Raw genomic sequence first — 22,831 nt, forward strand, 5'->3', positions numbered from 1 at the left:
GGGGGATAGGCTATATATTGTTTTTCGGCACTACCTTGTTCTGTAATATGACATGAATTACTCCTATGTGGGATCAATAAAGTTCTTATTTTTGCCATCTGAGAAAATAAATATATTATATTTGGTGCCTAACTGTTTCCCAAGTGCGTGTGTGAATGAATAAATGAGACGTAAAAGGTCAATTTCTTACCTAATTTCTTACTCATATAAAAACCATCCTAACCCTAATAATTTATCAGACTCATGTGCGTGACAGCAGAATTTTGGGTACAACTTTTTTATTTACATACAAATGTTTATCATTACGAATACGAATAGTTATAACACGGACACATCTTTTTGGAAGTTATCTTACTCCATATGCAACCTGATTACTAAATGTCCGACATAGGTCCGAAGTAGATGGGGTTCAGGTGTTTGCATGCAGTTTAAAAGTCCAAACAATGTCTAATATGATCAGAAACCCGATGGAACTGCTGCAGGTAAACGTACTGACTGAGAGCTACGCGCCGACTAGTGGTGTGAAGGCTGCATTGCTACTGTAGTTTGGCGAGAGCCTGTGAGTCCGAGCTCAGGGCAAAGGAAAATTTACGGACACACAAATCGTTTTACACACAGATCTTTTTACAGATTTGCCGCGGCAGAAGTGTGTCAAAATCCACGTGTACAAAGACAGCCAATCGAGAGCTCCCGGCTGATTTTTGCGCACACATAAATATGAATACAGACACACAAATCTTTTTACACACACACAGATGTGAATACGGACACACAAATCTTTTTTACGCACACACAAATCTGAATACAGACACACGAATCTTTTTACGCACACACACATCTGAATACAGACACACGAATCTTTTTACGCACACACAAATCTGAATACAGACACACAAATCTTTTTACGCACACACAGATTGAGATACGCACACACAAATAATATTGGAACAATAATACCCCCATACATGTGTTTCAGAGAGCAGGAGATATGATGACTAGTTGCCTATAAGTATTGTAATGGTGTAAAAAGTCAAACTTCAGAGTTATCATTTATCTTAACCTTTATTGGAATGTACATCCAAGTTTAGTTGCAGGAATCTGAGGGAGCGGATGTAAGAACAAAACTGGACAAGAACGTCTGAAACAACCACAACCAAATTCACTCTATCCGGATGGAGCAATTTAACTGGATAGTTTTTATTTAAAGGCTGAAATGAAATAGAGTAACGAGGCTGTTTTTAAAATGTAAGGAGTAAAAAGTACCGATAATTGCGTGAAAATGTAAGGAGTAAAAGTAAAATATATATTATATATTATAGGTAGAAATGCTTCAAGGTCTGATTAAGGATTAAACCCCATTTTTAAAGCCTTGCACAGGCTCTCGCGTTCCACAATCAGCCACCAGATGTCACTCATAATTTGCCAAAAGTGCCAACAGAACTGAAAGGTGTGAAAAAGATGAAGAACTTAAGTTTGACATTTTTTTTATCATTTACAGATGTGGTTTTCTTTGCAATCAAATGTTTCTGTACAACCATGCACTTGCAGGATTGAGAAGGCGGATTGAATTTCACGTTTTGCAAAGTCATCAGTCAGCTCAACAACAAAAATAACCTGGAGCAGCCAGCAGGCCTCCTGACAGCGCGGAGACGCGGCTCTGCGGGGCCAATGGCAGCGCGCGGCTGGTGTAGGTGCCGCCTCCTCCCAGCCCGGTTTTAAACGTGTTTCGCAACCTCGCCAACAACAAAAGCTGCACAACGCTGCTGCAGAAGACGCTCCGCGATCATATTTGGGAATATTCACGCAGAAAAAAGGGATTGTTGTCAAGTTTGCACACACCGGAATTCATTTCTGAAATTGCAAACATGATTCCCGAGGAAAGCTTTGGCTCCGTGGAGAACAGGTGAGATTTAAGCCTAAATTATGGTTCCGCGTTACATCGACGCAGAGGGTACCCGTAGGTTACGCGGCGATGCGCACCGTACGTTGTGCGTCGCCGTGTACCCTACGGCGTAGGCTCTGCGTTGGTGTAACGCGGAATCATAAATCAGCCTTTACGGCCATCTGATCCGAGTGCTTGGACGTCATGTCCCAGACGAGAGAGAGCGTCTTGTCCTTTGACCCTGCATTACCTGAACCGTTGAGGCTGATGTGATTAAACCACCCTTTGTCCCCGGAGAGCGTTCAGATTTCTTTCGCATTACTAATACATTATAATGCTTGCAATGTCACTTTTTAAAGCAATTAAAGTGAGATGCTCTGTGAGTAAATTTGCAGCACAGATTGTTCAAGTCCTGCAGTGTTATGGGGCTGGGTGAGCTTTACAAGTCTTTTAATAAGAGCATGCATGTTGCATGTACGGTATGATCATAACATATAGTATGCTCTTATTTCATATTATCACAATTATCTTCATGCAAAAAATAACTTCTGGAGTAGAGTAATGATGCCTGATGGGAGCTCTCATGTGACTTTTATGAGTTTTTATGGGGCCGTTTGATTAAATTTACAAAGTTATTGCTCCAATTTTAGTATAGAACAGCTGTGTGAGTTGAGATGGGCAGATTCGGAGTACAAAAATGCAATTCTTTTCTGTCTTAACCCCCAGGATGCAGTCTGCTGGCTTGGCTCTGGAGGAGCTGCTGGTTACGGCTCAGGAACAAGATTGTTTGACTGTTGGCATCTATGAATCCGCCAAAGTTCTCAATGTGTGAGTTGACGAGTGTGCAGCCTTGAGTTTGGCTTAAACCGTTTGCCTCAAAATGTTAACAGGCCTTATCCAGACATGTCATTTCTCTTTTTCTTTCTTTCCTCTGCTCAGAGATCCAGATAATGTGGTCCTGTGTGTCCTGGCCGCTGATGATGAGGATGATGTTGCACTGCAGATCCACTTCACATTGCTTCAGTCCTTCTGCTGCGACAGCGGCATCACCATCCTGCGCGTCTCCGGGGTGCAGCGCGTCCGGCAGCTTCTGGGTGCCGAAGATGCCAACAGAAACCAGGAGGAGTGGGGAGACCTTCACTGCATGCTGGTTACGGTGAGTTGATTCAGCAAACTAGGCATTTCTTATCTGATTAAAAGGCTAAATTGGATTTGTTTGGTGATTTATAAAAGATTATTTTCATGTAACAACCCAAAAGGTTATGCTGCTTGACATATGTAACGTTTGTATTGGTAATTTCCTGCTGATGAAGTTAGGCAGAAAGTCTGAGCATCAGTTTGTTCATGGGTCTTTTTATTGTTTTTTTCTGTCCGTTCAGAACCCTCAAGTGGACCACTGCAGATTACAAGAAGTGGGGACGTACTGCTTGGAGAGTCGACGTCTTAATCAGTGGGTGCCCAAACTGGTCCTGCAGGAACGCTGAAGCGTCTGCATCTCCAAAATACCCACATCCCTCTGGGTGCACATACCAATGAAATGAAGGATAATAATGCCCAAGCAGCGATGGTCCAGAGTGAACTCTGCCCAGTCGACTGTCCAGACTGATGACAAGCAGGAGACAGAGTCTCTCTCACAGTTGGACTGCAAACTGGTTTCTAAAATGTTGAGTTGTGTGTGTGAAAGGTAATGACTGAGAAGCAGATTGATGTTACATCACTTTTAGAAAAACACAGTCTTAAGCTTCCTGGGTTTCTGTTTGGGTACTTTAAATGTCTAAGGGCTTTGACGTTGAATAGTAGAGGAGCAAAAGCTTTTGTAGTAACTTCTCCACACCTTGTTTGATACGTAGAGGTGTCTTTACTGTCTGGGCAGAAACGTTTTAATAAGAAACTACCGCACACTCCACATTCCAGCAATTTTTTTCTGATTCGGGAGAGTCTCTGAAGAGGTGGTGTGTGTGAATGCGTGGCATGCATGTACAATACTCGTGTCATTCTTTAGAAATAAACGGGTGTGCAGGGCGTGCATTCCTGAAATTAGCAGCTGAACCTGCTGCAGAGGAGTTGTCACCATGGAAACTGAAATAGAAATGATAAAGGCACACAGGACTTGCTGGCATTAGGAGACCACAAAAAAAAAAAACGGGCTCAGAACAGAACCTGATGAATTTTCTTTTCCGATGCAACAGGGTACAGGATGAACTGTGTTGTGTGACCACAACAAGTTAGCTTTAAATTACTTTTATCAGGAATAAGAGAAAGGAGGAAAAACAGTCTGGATATTTGTGCCTTTTTTTGATACAGATATAAAGTAGTTTTAACATTAATTTATTAAATGCATCTGTTGTATTTGCATCCTTTTTTTTTTTTTTGCTCATGTTTTGTACTCTGTTACGGTAATTCAATAAATTATTACATTTAATGAAAGGCGTTTCTGCTGTAATTCCAAACAGAAGCCACTTGTGCATCATGGGACCGGGTTGAGTTATGCAACGACGGCTTTACGTTTTCTCTGAAGTAGCAGAGAATATCTGCACAGGTGGGGCAAAGTCAACCTTTGCTGTTGTAGTAAACAGGCGTCAGAGTGAAACCAGGGTGGAGACGGAAACCAATTGTACTGGAAGAAACACACAAAGCAAGCTAATGCCGACCAACTGTTCCAACAGGAAACTTTAAAGAAAACAACATGCCTGTCTTCACGTCCATCATTCCTTTCCAAATCCCAGGTGTGTAGATTTCATGCACGCTCTGCTAATGCACGGCATTTGTGGCAGCACCCGTGTTACTATAACAACACTAAATCAATACAAATGCCCTCTTGTCACGCATTGCACTCCACCCTCCATCCGCACATGTCAGTCCTGCAGAACAGCTGAGTGGAGGAACACTCAGGCACATGGGCCACTCATTTGTTTACAAGCGGCTGCTCGGGGGCGTAACCGTTGTGGGGACTGCACCTCTGATAGGCTGTGCTTCATCCGCCCTAAATCGGAGAAAACATGGTTTGAAAGCTGGAGGAGGCCCGTGACTGTTGAAGAAGGGCTTCACAGAGCCGAGGCACAGGAGCTGCAGCAGTGACAGCCCTGCTACATGACTCACACGGGAGGCTCTTAACTAGCTGCAGTCTTTTTGTGTCTTCCGTGCGTGGTGCAGCATGTTTCCATCTTTGCACAGTACACCATGTGCCCACTATGCCTTTAAGCATGCGCGTGCAAGAATAAGACAGAAAGTCCTGATGAGGCTGCACACACAGATTATAAGACCTGATGTGTGGATGTAGGTTTGTACAAAGTGAATACAGCGTCTTACTAGTAAAATAAAACGTTCTGTCTAAATTTTCAAAACATTGCATCCACAAGCCAACTGACTAAGTTTAAAATGTCAGGAAGAAAAGGAAAAAAAGACAAGCTTGTGTTATCGTATCATCTTTTTATTAATGTTATCTACTTCTCAATATCATTTTTTTTTAAACAGCAATATCCACAAAATATTAACAGTGTGCAAGAAAACATGAGTTATGGCACATCATAGAACAGTTACAAAAAATAGATAAATTTTCTTCATAATCAATCAAGGCAAAAAGATACATATAGCCTACTGTATGCATACACAGGAGATCAGAAAACAAACGATGACAGGGCTCAGAGCCAAATGACTGATGTTTGATATGAGAGTCCAACGGCGGGGAGCTGCAACGCTCCTCCCCGGGCCACAAATGAATGGAGTCAGGCTCACTTCAGCAGTGGACGTCCGCCGTGAGCCACGCGTACCACTTTTAAGACTGTTCATTCTGCTGATCTGATAACTTCAAAACCCAGCATTAACACAATATACGCCACTATAAGGCAAAGTAACAACCAATCAGTCGGACAAAGAGCCGGCGGGGGCCGGCCCTCTTCGATTGCAGCCGAAGAAGGGATGGAATGACTGAAGAAATAAAGACAATGTTTCTTTGTTTTTTTTTAGTTTTTTTTTTAAGAAAAGCATGTCAGGCATTTTCAGGACAACATCAGTCTGTGTGAGTGTGTGTGTTAGGCGATATGTTGTGATTGTATGTTTGATGTGTAGCTGCGCCGGTAACCCTTCCTGACCTCAAGGAATGGCTCAAGCATCTCTTCAATACAAGCAAAGATGAGGGAAAATTATTTAAAAAGGAATAGTTTGACTTTTCAATAGGAATGTTTGCTATTTTGCCAAACATCAGGTGACAAAAACCCATTTAGACACAGCAGCTGGAGACTTCAGCGTGGCGTTGAGACTAGAAACAGGAAGTCGGATGACCCAGCAACAGCAAAATCTGCCAACCAGCTCACTTTTTAATGTAGTTGGAGAAACGATAAGGAGATCAAGTGTGTTAACTAATGAACCACAGAAAACAATGCCCATATTTCCAATATTTAAGATAAATTAGCCCAGACGCTAGATTAAAGTTCTCACCGGATAGAAAAATACTTGATAAAGTTGATATGAACTAGTGTCTTTCTCTTTTTGGGATGCAAAAAAACCCCAAAACATTTCTCTAGGCATCAAACTTTTCTTTGAGCTACATTAGCATCCAGTGTCTGGTAAAAATAAACCGTTGATAATAAAATCCAACTCAGATTAGCGCAGAGATAAAAACAGAAGAAGAAGTACGTCTACCACCAACGTGAACATCTGTTTCATCAGATCAAAAAGTAGCTTTTCAACATTTTGCCGGAAAAGCTTCAGCATTTTTCCCCAAAGTGGGTACGGGATCCTCTGACCTGATAAAACAAACAAGCGGACGCCGTTCGCGCTATTCTGACTTTGTAGTGTAACATCACCTCTGTTGTGGTCAGGGTGACCCTGACCTGCATATGCACTAACGTGGTACTGTAACATTACTGTGACGCTTTGCAGCACTCGACACACTGTGTGTTCTTATACGCCACATCTCTCCAAGGAAACTTGTTTGTCTGCTGCTCTGCGAAGTCATACTGTACTTGTCAGGGAGCAAAGACCAGCACCACACACACACACACACACACACACACACACACACACACACACACACACACACACACACACACACACACACACACACACACACACACACACACACACACACACACACACACACACACACACACACTCGTACATCCCCCCGAGCCTTTTCTCCCGTGGCCTTTTTCCAGCTCCGGCTTTGCATACTTTGGAAACGTCTCTTTGTTTGGAATAAGTCATAGATGAAATGAGGCTTTGAACAAATGACTGTTTTCGACTTGCATCTCAAAACCTGTATTTTCTTAAAGGACCAATTTCTCTTTATCTTTCATCGTGTGAGCTTAGCAGAAAGACTGGAAACAGGAAACGTAAAGCCCGCTTCTTTCCCCACTCTTTGCTTTTAAAACCTGTGCACCAGCTGTCTCAAGACGCAATCACAACTCTGTCTGCAAACAAATTTAAGTATTCCCCAAAGACTACGAGAAAAACCTCTGCGAGGTGCACAAGTCTAAATATGATTGTTTAAAATAAGATCTCAGTGGCAGGCCTTAAGGCCCTTTTTAACCGCTGCACTCACACTATCTTCCCTCAAGCGTGGAAATCACCTGCGAAGGAGGTTTTGGGTGCATGCTGCGCGTCTGCTGTCCTACTTGATATAAAAGTCAACGCAAAAAGGGGCAGGAGAAAACTTAAAAAATAAATGAATGGAGCTGGTGTTAAAGGACAGACCAGGAGGTTGTTTTTTTTTTGTTTTTTTTGCCACTGGAGTGAGGTCCGATGTTGATTCATCTAAACTTTGCCTAGGCATCTTTTGCTGTTTCAGGGTCGCATCCTCATCACTGTGCTTGCGTCTGCGGTTAAAACCAACCTCCGTTATCAGGAGCCCCCAAACCCTAAATGACTATGAAAACATGAAGAAGACGGACGCGATCCTGACCGACAGAACAGGAAAAAAAGACAAAAAAAAAAAACAGGCGGTACTAAAAAGTCCAACATCCACAGACGGGATTCTTTGTTTAGAGTTTTGTATCTTACAAACACTGTACAGGGTAATAATACTCAACTGACCAGGTTCCATGGACTCCATAGAAAAAAAAAGAATAAAATAAACCCAAAACAGCTACTCTTCAAACTTATCACTTCTGCACATGTCTGAAAGAAAGTTTATACACTTAGTTTGTTTCTCTTAATGCCATTTTTTTCTTCTTCGTTTTAAGTTTTTACAATCAAGTTTGGTTTTTTGGGTAAGAAGGAGCGTTGAGGAGGAGAGGAGGAAACCGAGGGGGCGCTGCAGGCTCCTGTTGATCCAGTCCCTTACTAGGGCAAACTAACCCCATATCGAGCTTTTAAACAAGAGAGAAAGGAACTTTTAAAGGCTGTAAAAACCAGGTAATCTGGTTTTTAGCCAGATTTATCACGCACGAAAGTAACACGTGAACCCTTCTCTCAATATGTTTGTCTTGACACTATCCTCTGAATTTTTCAGACTCACGGTGAAGAGAATCAAATGTGAGCTGAAATGATTTTTTTCCAAATATGGAGTATTATCCCATCCAGCCTTGCAGTCTCTGCAGACTGATTTCCAGCTGTGGTCAGACAGTGGCCTTGCCCTCTGTCGGGGGAAATTTTTGTAGTACAGTAAAAACTTGAGTGCTTAGGTGTGACCCCTGACCTGCAACGAGATCTCTTTTTATTTCATTAACATAAGCAAGAGAAGACATCTGATCAGCCAGGGGTGACACCTACGCCAAAGCAAAAACAGTTAAGAAAAAAGGAAAAAAGTACAATATTATCCTATCTGTTAAGTACTGTAAAGCATCAACAAAATATCTAAACGTACAGTGAGTTCACAAACAAGAATTGTCTTAATAAAAATGCAGTAAACGTCCACGGTTAATAGCTTGAGTTCTGTGTAGAGCCGTTCACTGAGCTCCTCTCGTAGGTGCGGATCTGAGGTCGGCTCAGACATCGATTGGAAACATCGTCAGCCACCGTGAAAGCACGGTGGGGTCCGCTACGCCAGATCAGCATCTAGAGACGACTTTTTGTACAGGTTGGCACAGCTGGAGGCTCGGCCAAAGGCTGCAGGCAGCCATAGTGAGGCCACAGGCAGAGAAGGTCTGTTGATACAGGTTCAGGTGGGAACATGCTGTAGTCTGATAAAAGGCAAAGGCTGAGCCGCTTGCTCGTCATGATCCAAGGACAAAGCTCTCAGACTGTTTTTTTTTTTTTTTTTTTCATTTTTAAATATTCCCACAAAAAAAGAAGCATTTATTGAGCTATTAATGTGACACTAGGTCTGGTTTGGCACAGTTGGCCTGGTACCTACCTCCCATTTCAGTTGCCCACACGCGTCCTCCCAATGCCTGCCACAGCCCTTACCCAACACCTTGTTTCATGACAAAAAAGAAGGGGAAACAAAACAAGTTTCCTACTGATTAATAATGTCCAAATCCCTTTTCAAGTCAAGCGGTAGCAAATTGACCAGCATATATGAACGTTACCAAAGCACCGTGGACCATCTCAGCCACTGTGAGCAAGGAGAAGCCTGCCCCCTAGCGGCGGTCTGGGGTATGGCGCTGTTCCAGAGCGGCTATTTTGGGTGAGTGTGTGTTTTTCTTTGTATGTGTGTAGCCCAGTGAGACCAGATAAGGCTGCTTCTTGAGGCTGTGTGCCTGGGAGAATGTTAGGATAGATTTTTATAGCAAATGCAAACCTTTATGTGTCAGTCTGCATCTATATGTACATTAGTGTGAGTGTGTGTTAATGTGTGTGTGTGTTTGTGTGTGTGAGAGAGCGGGAAAAGCAGAGAGCGGCTATAGGATGATGCAAGGTTTCTTGTCCTTGAAAGGGTTTTCAGAGGTGGGCACCCCGACCAGCAGAGGGTCGCTACGAGCGTGCTGCTCACAGTAACTCATCAGGTCCGCTGCTGCTTTCGACACCTGGGGGGGGAGAAAGGGAGAAAATGAAGGGAAGCATACAAGTGTAGGGAAAGAGGGGGAGAGAATTTAATGGGGGATGCATGGAGATAAGACAAAAGGAGAAAAAAGACAAAAAATTATGAGAAGTATTAGGGCTGGACGATATATCGAGATTTTAATATATATCGATATATTTTCAAACGCGATATGGTACAAGACAATATTGTTTATATCAAATTTTTTTATTTATTTATTTATTTTTATGATTTTGATATAGCTTATTTTGTGACAAATTGACTAGAATGTTTTATTTGAGATTTGCACGAATGTTTTGTTATTTGCACAACTGTCAACCTCAGTGGAAAAGTCTGTCTGTTACTGTCTACATTGTATTAATTGCACAGTGTATTTTAATTTAATTGTTATGCAGGAAAGGGATATTTGTTTTATTTTATTCAAGAAGCATTTTTATTCTAAATATGCAGGCAGTTTATTTTTATTTCATTTGTTTTATACATTTTGATATTGTGCAGACCTCTGTTAATAAAGGTACCTGTGTGACATTTGGCACGAGGCATTGTATTAAAACTGACTGTTTTTTTAAGGGTTTGCCTCAGAGAAAATAAAGCTAACCGAAATGCTATGCTATAATGCTTTTGGGGGAAACCCCAATTATGGCACAGAAAAAATATCGATATATATCAGGTATCACCATTCAGCTAGAAAATATCGAGATATGACTTTTGGTCCATATCGCCCAGCCCTAAGAAGCATTTAGGAACAAAACACTGACATTTGGATGAAAAATTCACTTTTCATGTGCAAAAGTAGGAAACGATTGTTTTACCTTTATGCGTTCAATCCCTGCCTCAATCCTCAGCTGTTCCACCAGTTTCCTGGCCTGGGCGATATTATTAGTGGTAGACATACTGATCCATCAGAATACAGCAACACCGGAGAAAACTGAAGGAGAAGCAACGAGAGAACAGAAATCAGCCACTATGAACCTGCTATAGTAGTTAGATGTTTTTAAAACCTTTTCATTTTTAAACATTTAATCTTAATAATTAAATGAGTTCAGAGATGATATACTGAAATGGAGAAATGGCATTGCTAAGAACATTGCTTATTTTGAATATTATGACAGAGGACATCCTAAATACTTTTTCACCGGTTTTAATGATTATCAGAATTTATCAGAACAAGTCAGAACTGCAGGTATCTGGACTGTTTTATTACTGAGGCATGTGGTTCCACACTGCGCTGCTGACAAGATTTAATCCTGATGTAATTTTACCCCAAAGCCTTTTCATATCATTCAGATTTCGTGTTGTCGTTCCATGTGTGCGAGATCATTCTGTCAGTGTGGTAACAGACATCTATACCTTTAGGGATTTGTTACATTTTATGTCATTTAAAGGCTCTCTCCTCTTAAACCCAGTGAATGCAAAATATCTTATCTATAAAAATCTATAAAAGACAAGTTTAATAAAAAAAACCTTGCTTTAATCAGGAAAATTACCCAGAAATTAAAATGTTGTTTTGTGAACAAATCAACAAACAAATCCAGACGTGACTTTGATCACATCCATAAAATTAAAGACAAAAAAAATCACAATGGTAAGAAGCTGTTTTTTTTTTTTTTTTTCTTTTTTAACATTACACAACTTAAGGATGAAAAAATACTCCTCATTAAATATACAATTTCAACAATTTCTGGTTCATTTATTTTTATTTTGTTAACATTTCACCCAGGTTATTCAGTTTATTACATTTATTTATTTGAGTCCACGCATAAAGAACAGCTAGTAAAATTTAGCCCTTTCATGAACCAGATTAATTTTTTAGGAAATTGCGCCCCCCCCACCCGAAACGTTCTTCCTCAGCACTTCCCTAGTTTTATATATTATAAAGAAATAAAAAACACAATGGTGCTACATGAAAGCATCAAAAGCAAACAACAAAAGCACTTCTGAAAAGTCCAGAAAAGTTTGAACTTCTCTAACTGGAACCTTGGGCCGAAAATAAATGTTTTAATTTGTGAAACTGCTCTCATTTTTTATATTTGATCTTTTTTAAAATGAGAGTGAACTTTAGTAGTCTGGATAAATGTGGTTACATGAGGAGGACGCCAAAAAGACGGTGAGAGACAAAAGCTTGTGATGGGATAGCAGTGCTGGTCACGATATTTGTTCCCTATTAGCTTGGTTTACTGGGCTACACTATTAGATCCATTTCTATAAAGTGAAAACTTCCTTACAACACAAAGATTGTTCAAATAAACAGCATGAGACCTCACAAGTTAATAAGAATATACAATTAAGTTATTACAGGACCTATTTACGTAAGTTTTAGGGAAGAGAACGTTATGATCCAAACTCCATAACCTCCAGGTCATCTGAACTCAGTTAAATGATGGATAGTCTGCATACAACACGTTAAACCCTTTCCAGAGTATTACCTGACGGTTGGTGCGCAGACAAGGACTGGTTCTGAACACTGATTTGAACGGATGGGGGGACGACAGCTGAGCTCACATTGAATTGTCTCTGCGAGAAAGGAGAGAAGGGAGGAAGAGCAGTTAAGGTGACTGCACACAAAATCAGGTCACACACAGGCATCTCCACTTCAAAATGTTTGCTAGCGTGACAAGTAAGCGGGAGTTCACATGCAGAAACAGTCATTACAACACGATTACATCTGGACCAGAAATAACACTCAAACTATTCCAGCTGCTCTCAGCGCCACCCGGTAGGAAATCATCGGATTATGACAGACCTTTGACAAACTCATCCTACATCATCTATCAACAGAACTTAATTTCCCTCCACGAGGCACCCGTGAACTTTACTGATCAGACGGTAAAGATGGGCCGTGATTCACTCTGGGGCCTTTCCATCTGCTGTTCTCACACCGTTTCTTCCACAACTCCTTTAGAACCCGTTGTGAAGTCTGGCTTTCTTGCATTTATGCACCTCTCTGCATGGACAAAACTTTTCCTGATTGTATGAATGATCAAAACACACCTTGTGCCTCACGTTTGTCAGTATTAAGTGTGTTACCCATGTGTGTCTCACTCTAGCTCTGTCACCCCCCTCTCAGGAGGAGAGTCCTGCTTTAATTACTTCTACTGTGGAGTAGCTCGGAGATTTGTGTCTTTAATTAGGGCTTGTGTGTGTGTGTGTGTGTGTGTGTGTGTGTGTGTGTGTGTGTGTGTGTGTGTGTGTGTATGTGTATATGTGTGTGTGTGTGTGTGTGTGTGTGTGTGTGTGTGTGTGTGTGCGTGTGTGTGTGTGTGTGTTAGAGGGATACAGAGAAAGAAATGCAAGATGAAGACTGTGGTTTCCCCCTTTTTTTGTGTGTCACACACATTTTATGCAAATTTTATCTGGGATATTATAGGATATTTAATTGACTTTAATTAACTTTTCAAGGATCCAGGGTGGGGATGCTGCTTGTTTGTCTACTAGCAGGGCTAGTGAACACCACCTGGCTGAAGATGACAGTGATACGTGGACCCCTGCACATTTTAGTATAATTTCAGCTCACTCTCTTCAAAACTGTGAAATATCCGAGGAAATCTGCTTTTATGGAGGTTTATGCTTTTAAAACATGTTTGTTTAGAAAAATGTTAATGGGGCTTTTTTTCAGTGAAAAACAGAATGACCAAAGCTTGACATATTGTCTGTCCTGGCATAAACAGAACTACCAACAGCAGTAATGATATCTGCTGTTTCCAGGGTATAAATTGGAATTTAATCCAAAACAAATCCCCCACAGGGGCTAAACTCAACCCCAATCTTAACAAAACAACAAATGTCAACCCTATAATGTAATCACTTACATGAGAGCAGGGTGGCCTTGCTGTCATTCTGCTACTAGATATCAAGTGCAAACACGAAGAGAGACACACCTGCTCCATGAAAACACGCTCTTTTCTCCTCCCCATCAGTCAACATCACTAATAGAAAACAGAAATATGAAACTTGAAACCCTGTAAACTCCTGGCTGGTTGAACCACTGTTCTTGTCTGACAGCAAAAGCTTGAAAAAGACGTGGCAAAACTCACAGACTCTTCGTTTACAGGTTGCTGTTGTACCTTTGACACAAGCAGAGGATTTACCTCCCTTCATTTAATGCGTTTAAGAATCCAGAGGTTAAAATATCTCATGTTACAGATGACATACATCGCCAAAATATGCTGTGATTTCTAAAGCCTGTTGATTTGTCAAACTTTCTATGGCGCATGTTGAAGACAGCAGAGGGATAAAAAAGAAAAGAAAAGGAAGAAGGAAAAAAAAAACAGCAGTCATAAATTCAGCCTCAATATCTGTCCTGTCCTGCGCCAGAAACGCGGAAGATTTCTCCACAGAAGAGGATACACAAACAAACACAATGTACACTAATCTGGCTTTTCGTTTTAGCCTGTTGCAAAAAAACACACAACATCACCAGATCTGGACAGGCCAGCCAGCCTGTGCGCCCACAGAAGATCTCAAGACGCGCAAAAAATGCATCAATCCTTATTGATCTGAGCAGCTCTCAAGCGCTGATCGGGCCTACAGTAGGAAGCCATGTCCTCTGCTACAGGCAATGCCTGGGAAAACACAATGCGGGTAAATTTGATGGATAGAACAGCATGTCCTCTCTCCCATGGCTATCCACGCACCAAACACACACACACACACACATAAGCGCCAACACACACATAGGCGCAGGCAGACCTTGCGCACATTTCAAAGCCAGAGACATTTTCCCATGTGAAGCTTCATATCTGCAAAGAGGCCCTGAAGGCAAGCTTGTTGGAGGAGGGTGGTGACATGTTTAGACGGAGTCTGGCCCCAGCAGCCAATATAAACCCTTCCTTCCAGGGACACCGCGCACAGGACCGGAGCGCATGCCGTTATGTGCCGCTATTATGCAAATTGTACGGGCATATGCGGCCTACTTTCAGTAAGATCCAGTCACACAGTTGCCTGGCCAAGCCGAACCCGTGGCAAAAATCTCCCACTGACCCTGTCCCCAGTCTTCCCCACCCTCTCAGCCCGGCGGAGGGCTGGGGAAATCCGGATTCGTGACCCAGCTGAAGCCCCTTATCCTGCTGCAGCTGCCCTCGGGCTTGGAGGCGCACGAAGGGCGTCACAGTTATGATACACGGGGAAGGAAGAAGGGGGGAAAAAAGCTAAATCTTTCCAAACTCACCTCCGAATGTGCTGTATTGGTGATTTAAAGGGCCAGATCCGCTGGTTTCTCCCCCTCTCTGCTCGCTCGCTCCCCGTCTCCGCCGAGCCAAACGCCTCCCCCTCCGCTCCGGAGTCTGTGCGCCCTCAATTATGGTTCCGCGTTAAATCGACGCAGAGTCTTACGCCGTACGGTACGCGGCGACGCGTTTCCTACGCCGTAGGCTCTGCGTTGGTGCGACGCGGAACCATAAATCAGCCTTCAGTCGTATCATTGATGAGGACCCCTGGCGTCCTGAGACTCCTGTAACCGCTGTGTGAACGAGAGCTGCGTTCACTGGAAATCCTCTCCACACCCTCATCCCCAGTGGGTAAACATTTTCTCATTTTTGTATTTCTTTTTTTATTCTTCTTCTGTTTTTTTTCTTACATCCAGCAGATCTTAAATCTGTTCTGTTATTTACAGGTTTGTTTGATTAGTATTTCCAATGCAGTGGTTACAAAATATAATAGATTTTATATTGTTGATGACAATTTCTTTTTCTTCTTTTCCTGTTTTCCTTTTCTTTTCCTTTCTATTTTTATTTCAAATATCTCCAACATACAGGACTGTCTCAGAAAATTAGAATATTGTGATAAAGTTCTTTATTTTCTGTAATGCAATTAAAAAAACAAAAATGTCATACATTCTGGATTCATTACAAATCAACTGAAATATTGCAAGCCTTTTATTATTTTAATATTGCTGATTATGGCTTACAGTTTAAGATTAAGATTCCCAGAATATTCAAATTTTTTGAGATAGGATATTTGAGTTTTCTTAAGCTGTAAGCCATGATCAGCATTATTAAAATAATAAAAGGCTTGCAATATGTCAGTTGATTTGTAATGAATCCAGAATGTATGACATTTTTGTTTTTGTAATTGCATTATATTCAAATTTTCTGAGACAGTCCTGTAGTATCATTAAGACATTACTATTAGGAGACTGTAGACGGTTGCTGCACAACGTTCACGCTTTCCCTCAAAATGCTCAGCCTACTTTATCATCATCTTTAGGTGACTTTATAATTGTGTGTACTGTATAACAAAGAGAACACATTTTCACTAATTAACATAAGACCGTAATAGTAATCCATCTATCCCGGAGCTTTATCCACTTTAATCCTATTCAGGGTCACTGGGGGCCTGCTGGAGCCTGCAGACATCAAGTGAAAGGTGAGGTACACCATAGACAGGTCGCCGGTCCATCACAGGGCCTCATCGATGATAAAAAACCATCAGAATGAAAGAGAAAAAAGAAGAAAGTTATTGTATTGCTGTAATAAGGTCTTACGCAATGATCCATATTTCATTTAGACACTATAGGGAACTTACATTATGTTTTTATTAAAAGTACGGGTCAATTCTGATCCATGACACAGACAAATTGATGGTATAGGACTCATCCTTATAAAATATCAGGTGACACTGGTGCTAAACACGTGCTTACACTGCATCATGAGACTCGGAAAAAATCTTAAAAGCAACAATTTTGGCATGAGATGGTATCTAAACAGATTAACTGATCTCATTATGTATGTAGACATAATGTTATATACCAAAAATTATACTTAAAAACCACAACGATGTAGCTGTTTAAAAGGATGATGCAGTTTTTATAAAAAAGAAAAGAAAAGAAAAAAGTTGGTACAATTTCCCAAGTTCTTACATTTTTGTGGAAACATTTGGTTGATTCCCGAGTCTTTTTTGCTCGTACTTGCACTTTTCACATCAACGTTCCCAGATCTGGGGACTATAGGGTTTTGAGGGTTGAATTACTTGGGAAGACAACATGAAAGCACATGTTTCAACCCATATTTTCAGCTTTGTTCTAAGCAGCCGGTTTTAGGGGGTGGAATCAGATGCTATGACCACACCCCCTTGTCCACAGAGTGAGTTTAGTGAGTTAAGAGTGAGCTTAACGCCTAATTTCCATCTCAGATATGAATGGTGCATCCTGGGGTTCAACTCAAGGAAGTATTTATCAAGTGTAGTGTACGACACTAATGTTATCCATGCTAAGGTTCCTAAACTGCTGTGGGAGGTTTGTTTTTCAAAAGTCTTCCTCTATTTACACACATCATTCGTTGTCTTTGAAAGCCGCTCTGTGAGTCGGATTTTTTTTAATGCGAGTCAAATTGTGCTCCAAATAAACAGTAGAAAAAGGACTTTCACAAAAATGTCAGACTATGGAGGTTCTTTCAGAAATTAATGGACCAACAGCTGCATCACATGAGAGCACGTGGAAGGGAAGAGTGAAACTAACCACTTCCCAGGTACAGAAAATTAACTAACAAGAAGAAAGAAATACGGAACCTAGATAATTACTTTATGTTTTTGGCTCTGTGATTTCACAGTATCCCGCAAATCTGAATAGCTCACTGAATCAAATATTTCCCAAACTATGTGACTAAGCAATGTGGTTGTCCGATGAAGGAATTGTTTTATTTGTAGTCACTTTATATACCAAAATATATACTCAACTGCAGTTTAATTTTATTCTTGTTTTTGTTCAGACTTTAGATATCAAAAGAAAAACTGTATATTAATCCAGTAATATATGGATGCTTGTATAAATCCAAATAATTTCTTGTTGAATATATTTTACTGAGGTTGAGTTCTCGTCGCCTCTATCTCAAAAGGCACATTTTCAAGTATCTTCACTCGAGTTGAATCAGAGGAAGCTGGCCCACTACTCAAAGTACAGCTGGGCATCATTTGATGTTGAAGCTTGAATATTTCTAATTCTCTTCTTTGTGCAGAAACATAAACACCACTCCTTTATTTGAATCGCTTCAGATACGTTTAATGAACACAACAGTGCGTGGACCAAAGACATAAGAGTCAATACCACATTAAATGCAGAGGTATCAAGTAACGAAGTACAAATACTTCGTTACCTTACTTAAGTAGAAATTTTGGTTATCTATACTTCACTGGAGTAATTATTTTTCAGACAACTTTTTACTTTTACTCCTTAAATTTTCACGCAATTATCTGTACTTTTTACTCCTTACATTTTAAAAACAGCCTCGTTACTCTATTTCATTTCGGCCTTTAAAAAAAAACTATCCAGTTAAATTGCTCCATCCGGATAGAGTGAATTTGGTTGTGGTTGTTTCAGATGTTCTTGTCCAGTTTTGTTCTTACATCCGTTCCCTCAGATTCCTGCAACTAAACTTGGATGTACATTCCAATAAAGGTTAGGATAAATGATAACATGCCTCTGAAGTTTGACTTTTGGCACCATTACAATACTTATAGGAAACTAGTCATCATATCTCCTGCTCTCTGAAACACATGTTAATGCTCAATAGTACACATATATGGTTCTTTAATATATTTGCATTATACTAAGATGCATTCATTTTCAATGGCTTTTTTCCCCCTTACATTACTTACTTTTACTTTTATACTTTAAGTGGTTTTGAAACCAGTACTTTTATACTTTTACTTGAGTAAAAAACTTGAGTTGATACTTCAACTTCTACAGGAGTATTTTTAAACTCTAGTATCTATACTTCTACCTGAGTAATGAATGTGAATACTTTTGACACCTCTGATTAAATGGCATGCACAGCTGGATTTTTGTACGGTGGAAATTGTCTGCACTCGCCATGACTTCATTGCAACAATCTACCACACGATGGCGCCATTGGTCCATCTGTAATCCCCCCATCTCCAGGGAGGCGTGGGCCTCTCCCTATAGCAGATCCCCTCTCACACACACACACGCGCATCTTCTGTTTCCACTGAGCTGTAGCGTCTTCCTCCACGCCAGAAGGGCCGCATCTGCTGCACGATTACTGGCTGAGGTGAACTGTGCCAAAATAACAAAGTATTGATTCGTATGGTGTCATTTTTATCCAAAGATGCCTGTTTTAACAGCTAGAGTTAGAGGATGCTGACATAGTCGGACCTGTATCAAACTACAGAAAATGCAGCTGTGATGCCTCGTCTCTTCTGGCTGCTGATTATAACCACCAGGGAGCTATTTATAACTCACACCCAGTACCGCATTGGCCTCATTTAAACTGATGTATGAAATCATGCCTTTAGATTTCCCTCTCATTTCATTACCTCTTAGCTCCACTTCCTCCTTCCTCCTCCCTCCTTCATTCTCCTCTCTTTCCTCCTCCGTTTCACCAATGGTATTTCCCCACTCACCCTCCCTCTTTTGTGGGGCATGGAGGGTTTGCTGTGACTTGGAGAAGAGAGCTTAATTTCCTCAGAAATGAGCAGTAGAAGCCCATGAGTCACCGCTCACAGATGTGGCACCCGCCAGCTCAGCTCCGTTTATCCATTGATCTAATGGGGTAAAGTGTGTGGATGCTGACAGACAGTACGTGTGTGCAGCAGCATGTTTGGACAAGACGACTGTCTAATTAAAAACCCGAGGGGTTGGCACACTGGCCCGAGGAGGGACAGTTTGCGTTGTTGTACATCCCCAGCAGCAAGCCTGGGAGACCTCAGCCTGTCGTAGCGCATCTCCGTCTCCTCCGGAATCATACCACACTGATGCGACATTAGTAAACAACGTCACTGCGTCTCCATGGCAACCGCGGTGGACACAGCATCCCCAAGCAGATGTTAAAAGGCTGAGAAAAAAATGTGAAGGCGCCGCAAAGCTCTCGTCTCTGTGTGATTTCCTCAGAGTTTATGAATTAGAGGCTGGTTAAACTGTACCGTCAGGATGTAGAGGTGCTTTGTGACCTCTGCTCGTAATAAAACTACCCTGATGTCTGTGTTTGTTGACTAAGCATATCTGCAACCTTGACCAAATACATTCCAGTGCTGTAGATAGAAGTCTTTACATTTAATGTTACTTTGAAATAAGCTGCAAAACCTGCTTATTCTTTAGGCCTACACCACAGTTCGTAAAAGATAAGCTCATGACATAGGGAGCTTTGTGGGGAAACATCACCACAACAGTAATATTACTCCTTATAGATTAATGCATTACCCAGTAGCCTAATAGCCTTTATGGACTTAGTTTGGGCTTGGAGATCTGGATCAAGATGAAGAAGAGAGAAAAAAGCTACACCCTTTGCCATGACATAATTTCAATAAGTTTATGCAGTGTTATAATATATATTTTCATCTGCAGTTACATAAATTTCATATTAAACTTGTATTGATGATAGAAGTGTCAGACTGCTGTGTGAAGTCTCCTCCGGCACATTGCTGTGACTCTCAGTGGGGCTCAGGTCTGGACTCTTTCGTTCCATCGTTGAATACATCTGTGCCATTGTAAAAGGAAAAATCTCCTGGTTGGAACCGCGGTCATTTAATATATTCAGGTTGTTGGCTGACATTTTCCTCCGGTCACATGATGTTGCTGAACTTGGATTTGACCATCTGAAGCAAACCGAGATCATGATACTACTCCCACGATCCTCCACTTTGAGGTCGAGGCATGATGGGTTCATCACCTCATCCACCACTCTTCTTCCCCTGCTGCAAAGTTTAACTGGACTCATCAAACCGCATCTCAGTGAAACTCAGTACATTTTGGTTGTGAGAACACTGCTCCAAAGTTTGACGTTGGCTGTTGATGTGGTTGATGAAGGCTGACTCTGGCACGATTATGTTTGTTTTACATGTTCTTTAGTCACATTTTTTAATGTAATTTTGCGTGTTTTGATGTTGAAGATGTTTTAGTTGTATTTAAAAATACCAAAAATTCACATAGGCGAAGGGCGGGGGGCCCGGGTCGTGGGGGGCATTGTCCCGCGTGGCCCGGCACTCCCCGCCTCACGGTTTTAACAGCAAAATAGACACTGCACATTCAACACTTAATAAAGACATTTGACAGGGACACGTAGTTCGGGAGGAGGGGGGTCGGTGTCAAATCGATACTTGGCCCTCCCCCTCCCTGTTTTTATGGCATTAATCACATGCACTCAACACCAGGGGCGGGAGGGGGTCCCACATCACCCGCGTTCCCTCACCGGCCTGGGATAGGTGGGTCGGGATACCCGGGCCCGGCGGGGCTCACCGTGCGGCCTGGGGTGCCTTCTGGCGGTGCTGGACCCCCCCGGGGAGGGGGAAACGGTGCGTGATTGTGTGTCTGTGTCGGTGAGAATGCGGTATGGAAGGGTCCTGCCATGGAGGATTTGGGCCTCAATTGGCAGGACATCAAAACTTAATAATTTATCAATATTATATTATACAAAGATGGTTATTATTATTATTATTATTATTATTATTATTATTATTATTATTATTATTATTATTATTATTATTATTAGTATTATTAGTATTATTATTATGTATAGTATATCATATTATTATTAGTATAGATATCGGATAGTTGAATGGATGAATGAATGGGATGCCTGGGTCTGGGGCCCTCCGTTGTCGGGCCTGCACGGGTGTCGCCCTGTTGGGGGGTTCCCTCTCTCCGGGCCCGTCTCCGGTCCCCCCCGCTGCCTCTGCGGCGGGGTGCCCCTCTGGTCTTGGAGGGCCACTTTCGTGGGGGGCGGGTGCGCCTGCCCGCGTCGGCGGCCGGGGCTGCTCTGTCTCTCCGGGCAGGCTGGCCCCCTGCCGGGTGGGGGTCGTTGGCCTGAAGGGTGAGGGCCTCCTGGCCGCGTGTCCGGCCCGGACCGGGTGGCCGGGGATTGCCTGGGTCGCGGACCCCCTCGGCTGCCGCCGGGGGGGGTCTCGCAGGCGGTGGGTTGCCTCCCTCGTGCTTCTCCCCTCTGTGGGGTTGCCGGTGGCCTGGGTTCACACAGCCACACAAACATATACATACACACACACACACACACACACACACACACACACACACACACACACACACACACACACACACACACACACACACACACACACACACACACACACACACACACACACACACACACACACACGCATGATCATATACATACACACACACACACACATAGACATACACACTGGCTTGTTCACCTGCATGCTGGCTCTCTAGTTTTTGGGGTTAGGTAGCGGTAGCGGTAGCTTAGCTCAGACTGCGATCAGATCTCAAGATTTAGGTCGATTGCTGTTGTTGTTTTGGTTGGCTCCGTGCCGGTTTCGTGTTTTGTTTGTGGTTTTTTGTTGCAGATTTCCAGTGCTTGACGTGTGTTTCCGTGTGTTCCTGCTTCCTGGATCGGCAGTGGATGTCGTCACCCCCCCCCCCTCCCCCCCCCCCCTCCTTTCCTTATCCATGTGGGAGAGCTCTTGATTATTAAACATTGCTGCAAGTTTGACTTTCTTCGATTACTTTTCATCAAACATTCAAGTAATCTGCAAACTCTTCCACTGTTAGCTCAATCAGGTTAGAGCCACTCTATGGTGCAATACCACTTATGGCCACACGGGGGAGCACATCACTAGAAAGTTCATTGTAAGGCAAAATTGCAGTGCACCCCTGGTGGGACAAAACGGTATTACAAGATGCACAAACTCGTTCCTGGGTGTTAGCACGGAAGTGGCTTTTATTGTCAACACAGCAGATCTTTATGCCCCAAACGATCAAAGGTACGATTATCTATTTCAAACAGAACACATTTATTTCTCGATGACGATGATGATCTCTTACATCTTTTCTACATCTACTGGATGCAAGTTCAAACTCTAGGCATCACCTTATTGCTTAGTTAAATTCAAATGGTGACTTTAAAAAAAAGTTGTCTTTTGACCAGACAGTGTAAATTTCAAATTTTATTAAATTATTGCTTTTGAAGGTGTGTCTTGAATTTCACGGCTATTTGTCTGATGGTCGAGGGGGGACGGGGACATTTCACCAAAAGCCACAACTTCCCAGGGATGCTGGAGGAACATTCAGGGAAATGTCAACTCCTCTGGGAACCATCTGTCTA

General features: G+C 42.1%; 2 protein-coding genes across 4 annotated transcripts; one reads left to right on the plus strand and one right to left on the minus strand.

Moving 5' to 3' along the window:
- Positions 1–1,750: 1,750 nt before the first annotated feature.
- Positions 1,751–4,273, plus strand: LOC133462050 (growth arrest and DNA damage-inducible protein GADD45 beta-like). Its single transcript, XM_061743150.1, has 4 exons — positions 1,751–1,903; positions 2,609–2,710; positions 2,822–3,038; positions 3,262–4,273. Exons 1-4 carry the CDS (start codon positions 1,866–1,868, stop codon positions 3,364–3,366), a joined length of 462 nt encoding a protein of 153 aa, XP_061599134.1. The 5' UTR covers positions 1,751–1,865; the 3' UTR covers positions 3,367–4,273.
- A 1,032-nt stretch (positions 4,274–5,305) lies between these two features.
- On the minus strand, positions 5,306–15,085 carry gng7 (guanine nucleotide binding protein (G protein), gamma 7). Of its 3 annotated transcripts, none has more exons than XM_061743039.1 (4): positions 14,971–15,085; positions 12,230–12,317; positions 10,616–10,731; positions 5,306–9,789 (listed from the first exon to the last, which is right to left on the minus strand). In XM_061743039.1, the coding sequence occupies exons 3-4, from the start codon at positions 10,694–10,696 to the stop codon at positions 9,664–9,666; spliced, it is 207 nt and encodes a 68-aa protein (XP_061599023.1). In that variant the 5' UTR covers positions 10,697–10,731; positions 12,230–12,317; positions 14,971–15,085; the 3' UTR covers positions 5,306–9,663. The 3 variants fall into 3 exon arrangements, with proteins under 3 accessions (XP_061599023.1, XP_061599024.1, XP_061599025.1); XM_061743040.1 differs by lacking the exon at positions 14,971–15,085 and adding an exon at positions 14,784–14,907; XM_061743041.1 differs by lacking the exon at positions 14,971–15,085 and adding an exon at positions 14,213–14,337.
- Between the last annotated feature and the right edge of the window lie 7,746 nt (positions 15,086–22,831).

Source organism: Cololabis saira, chromosome 16 (genome assembly GCF_033807715.1).
Source record: "Cololabis saira isolate AMF1-May2022 chromosome 16, fColSai1.1, whole genome shotgun sequence".
Classification (NCBI taxonomy): Eukaryota; Metazoa; Chordata; class Actinopteri; order Beloniformes; family Belonidae; genus Cololabis; species Cololabis saira.

Excerpts from the sequence above, each read along its gene's own strand:
- LOC133462050 (XM_061743150.1), top strand. The coding sequence starts at position 1,866 with ATGATTCCCGAGGAAAGCTTTGGCTCCGTGGAGAACAG. Across the intron at positions 1,904-2,608 it reads TTTGGCTCCGTGGAGAACAG|GATGCAGTCTGCTGGCTTGG; the intron begins GTGAGATTTAAG and ends CTTAACCCCCAG. Across the intron at positions 2,711-2,821 it reads TCCGCCAAAGTTCTCAATGT|AGATCCAGATAATGTGGTCC; the intron begins GTGAGTTGACGA and ends TCCTCTGCTCAG.
- gng7 (XM_061743039.1), bottom strand. The coding sequence starts at position 10,696 with ATGTCTACCACTAATAATATCGCCCAGGCCAGGAAACTGGTGGAACAG. Across the intron at positions 9,790-10,615 it reads CAGGGATTGAACGCATAAAG|GTGTCGAAAGCAGCAGCGGA; the intron begins GTAAAACAATCG and ends CTCCCCCCCCAG.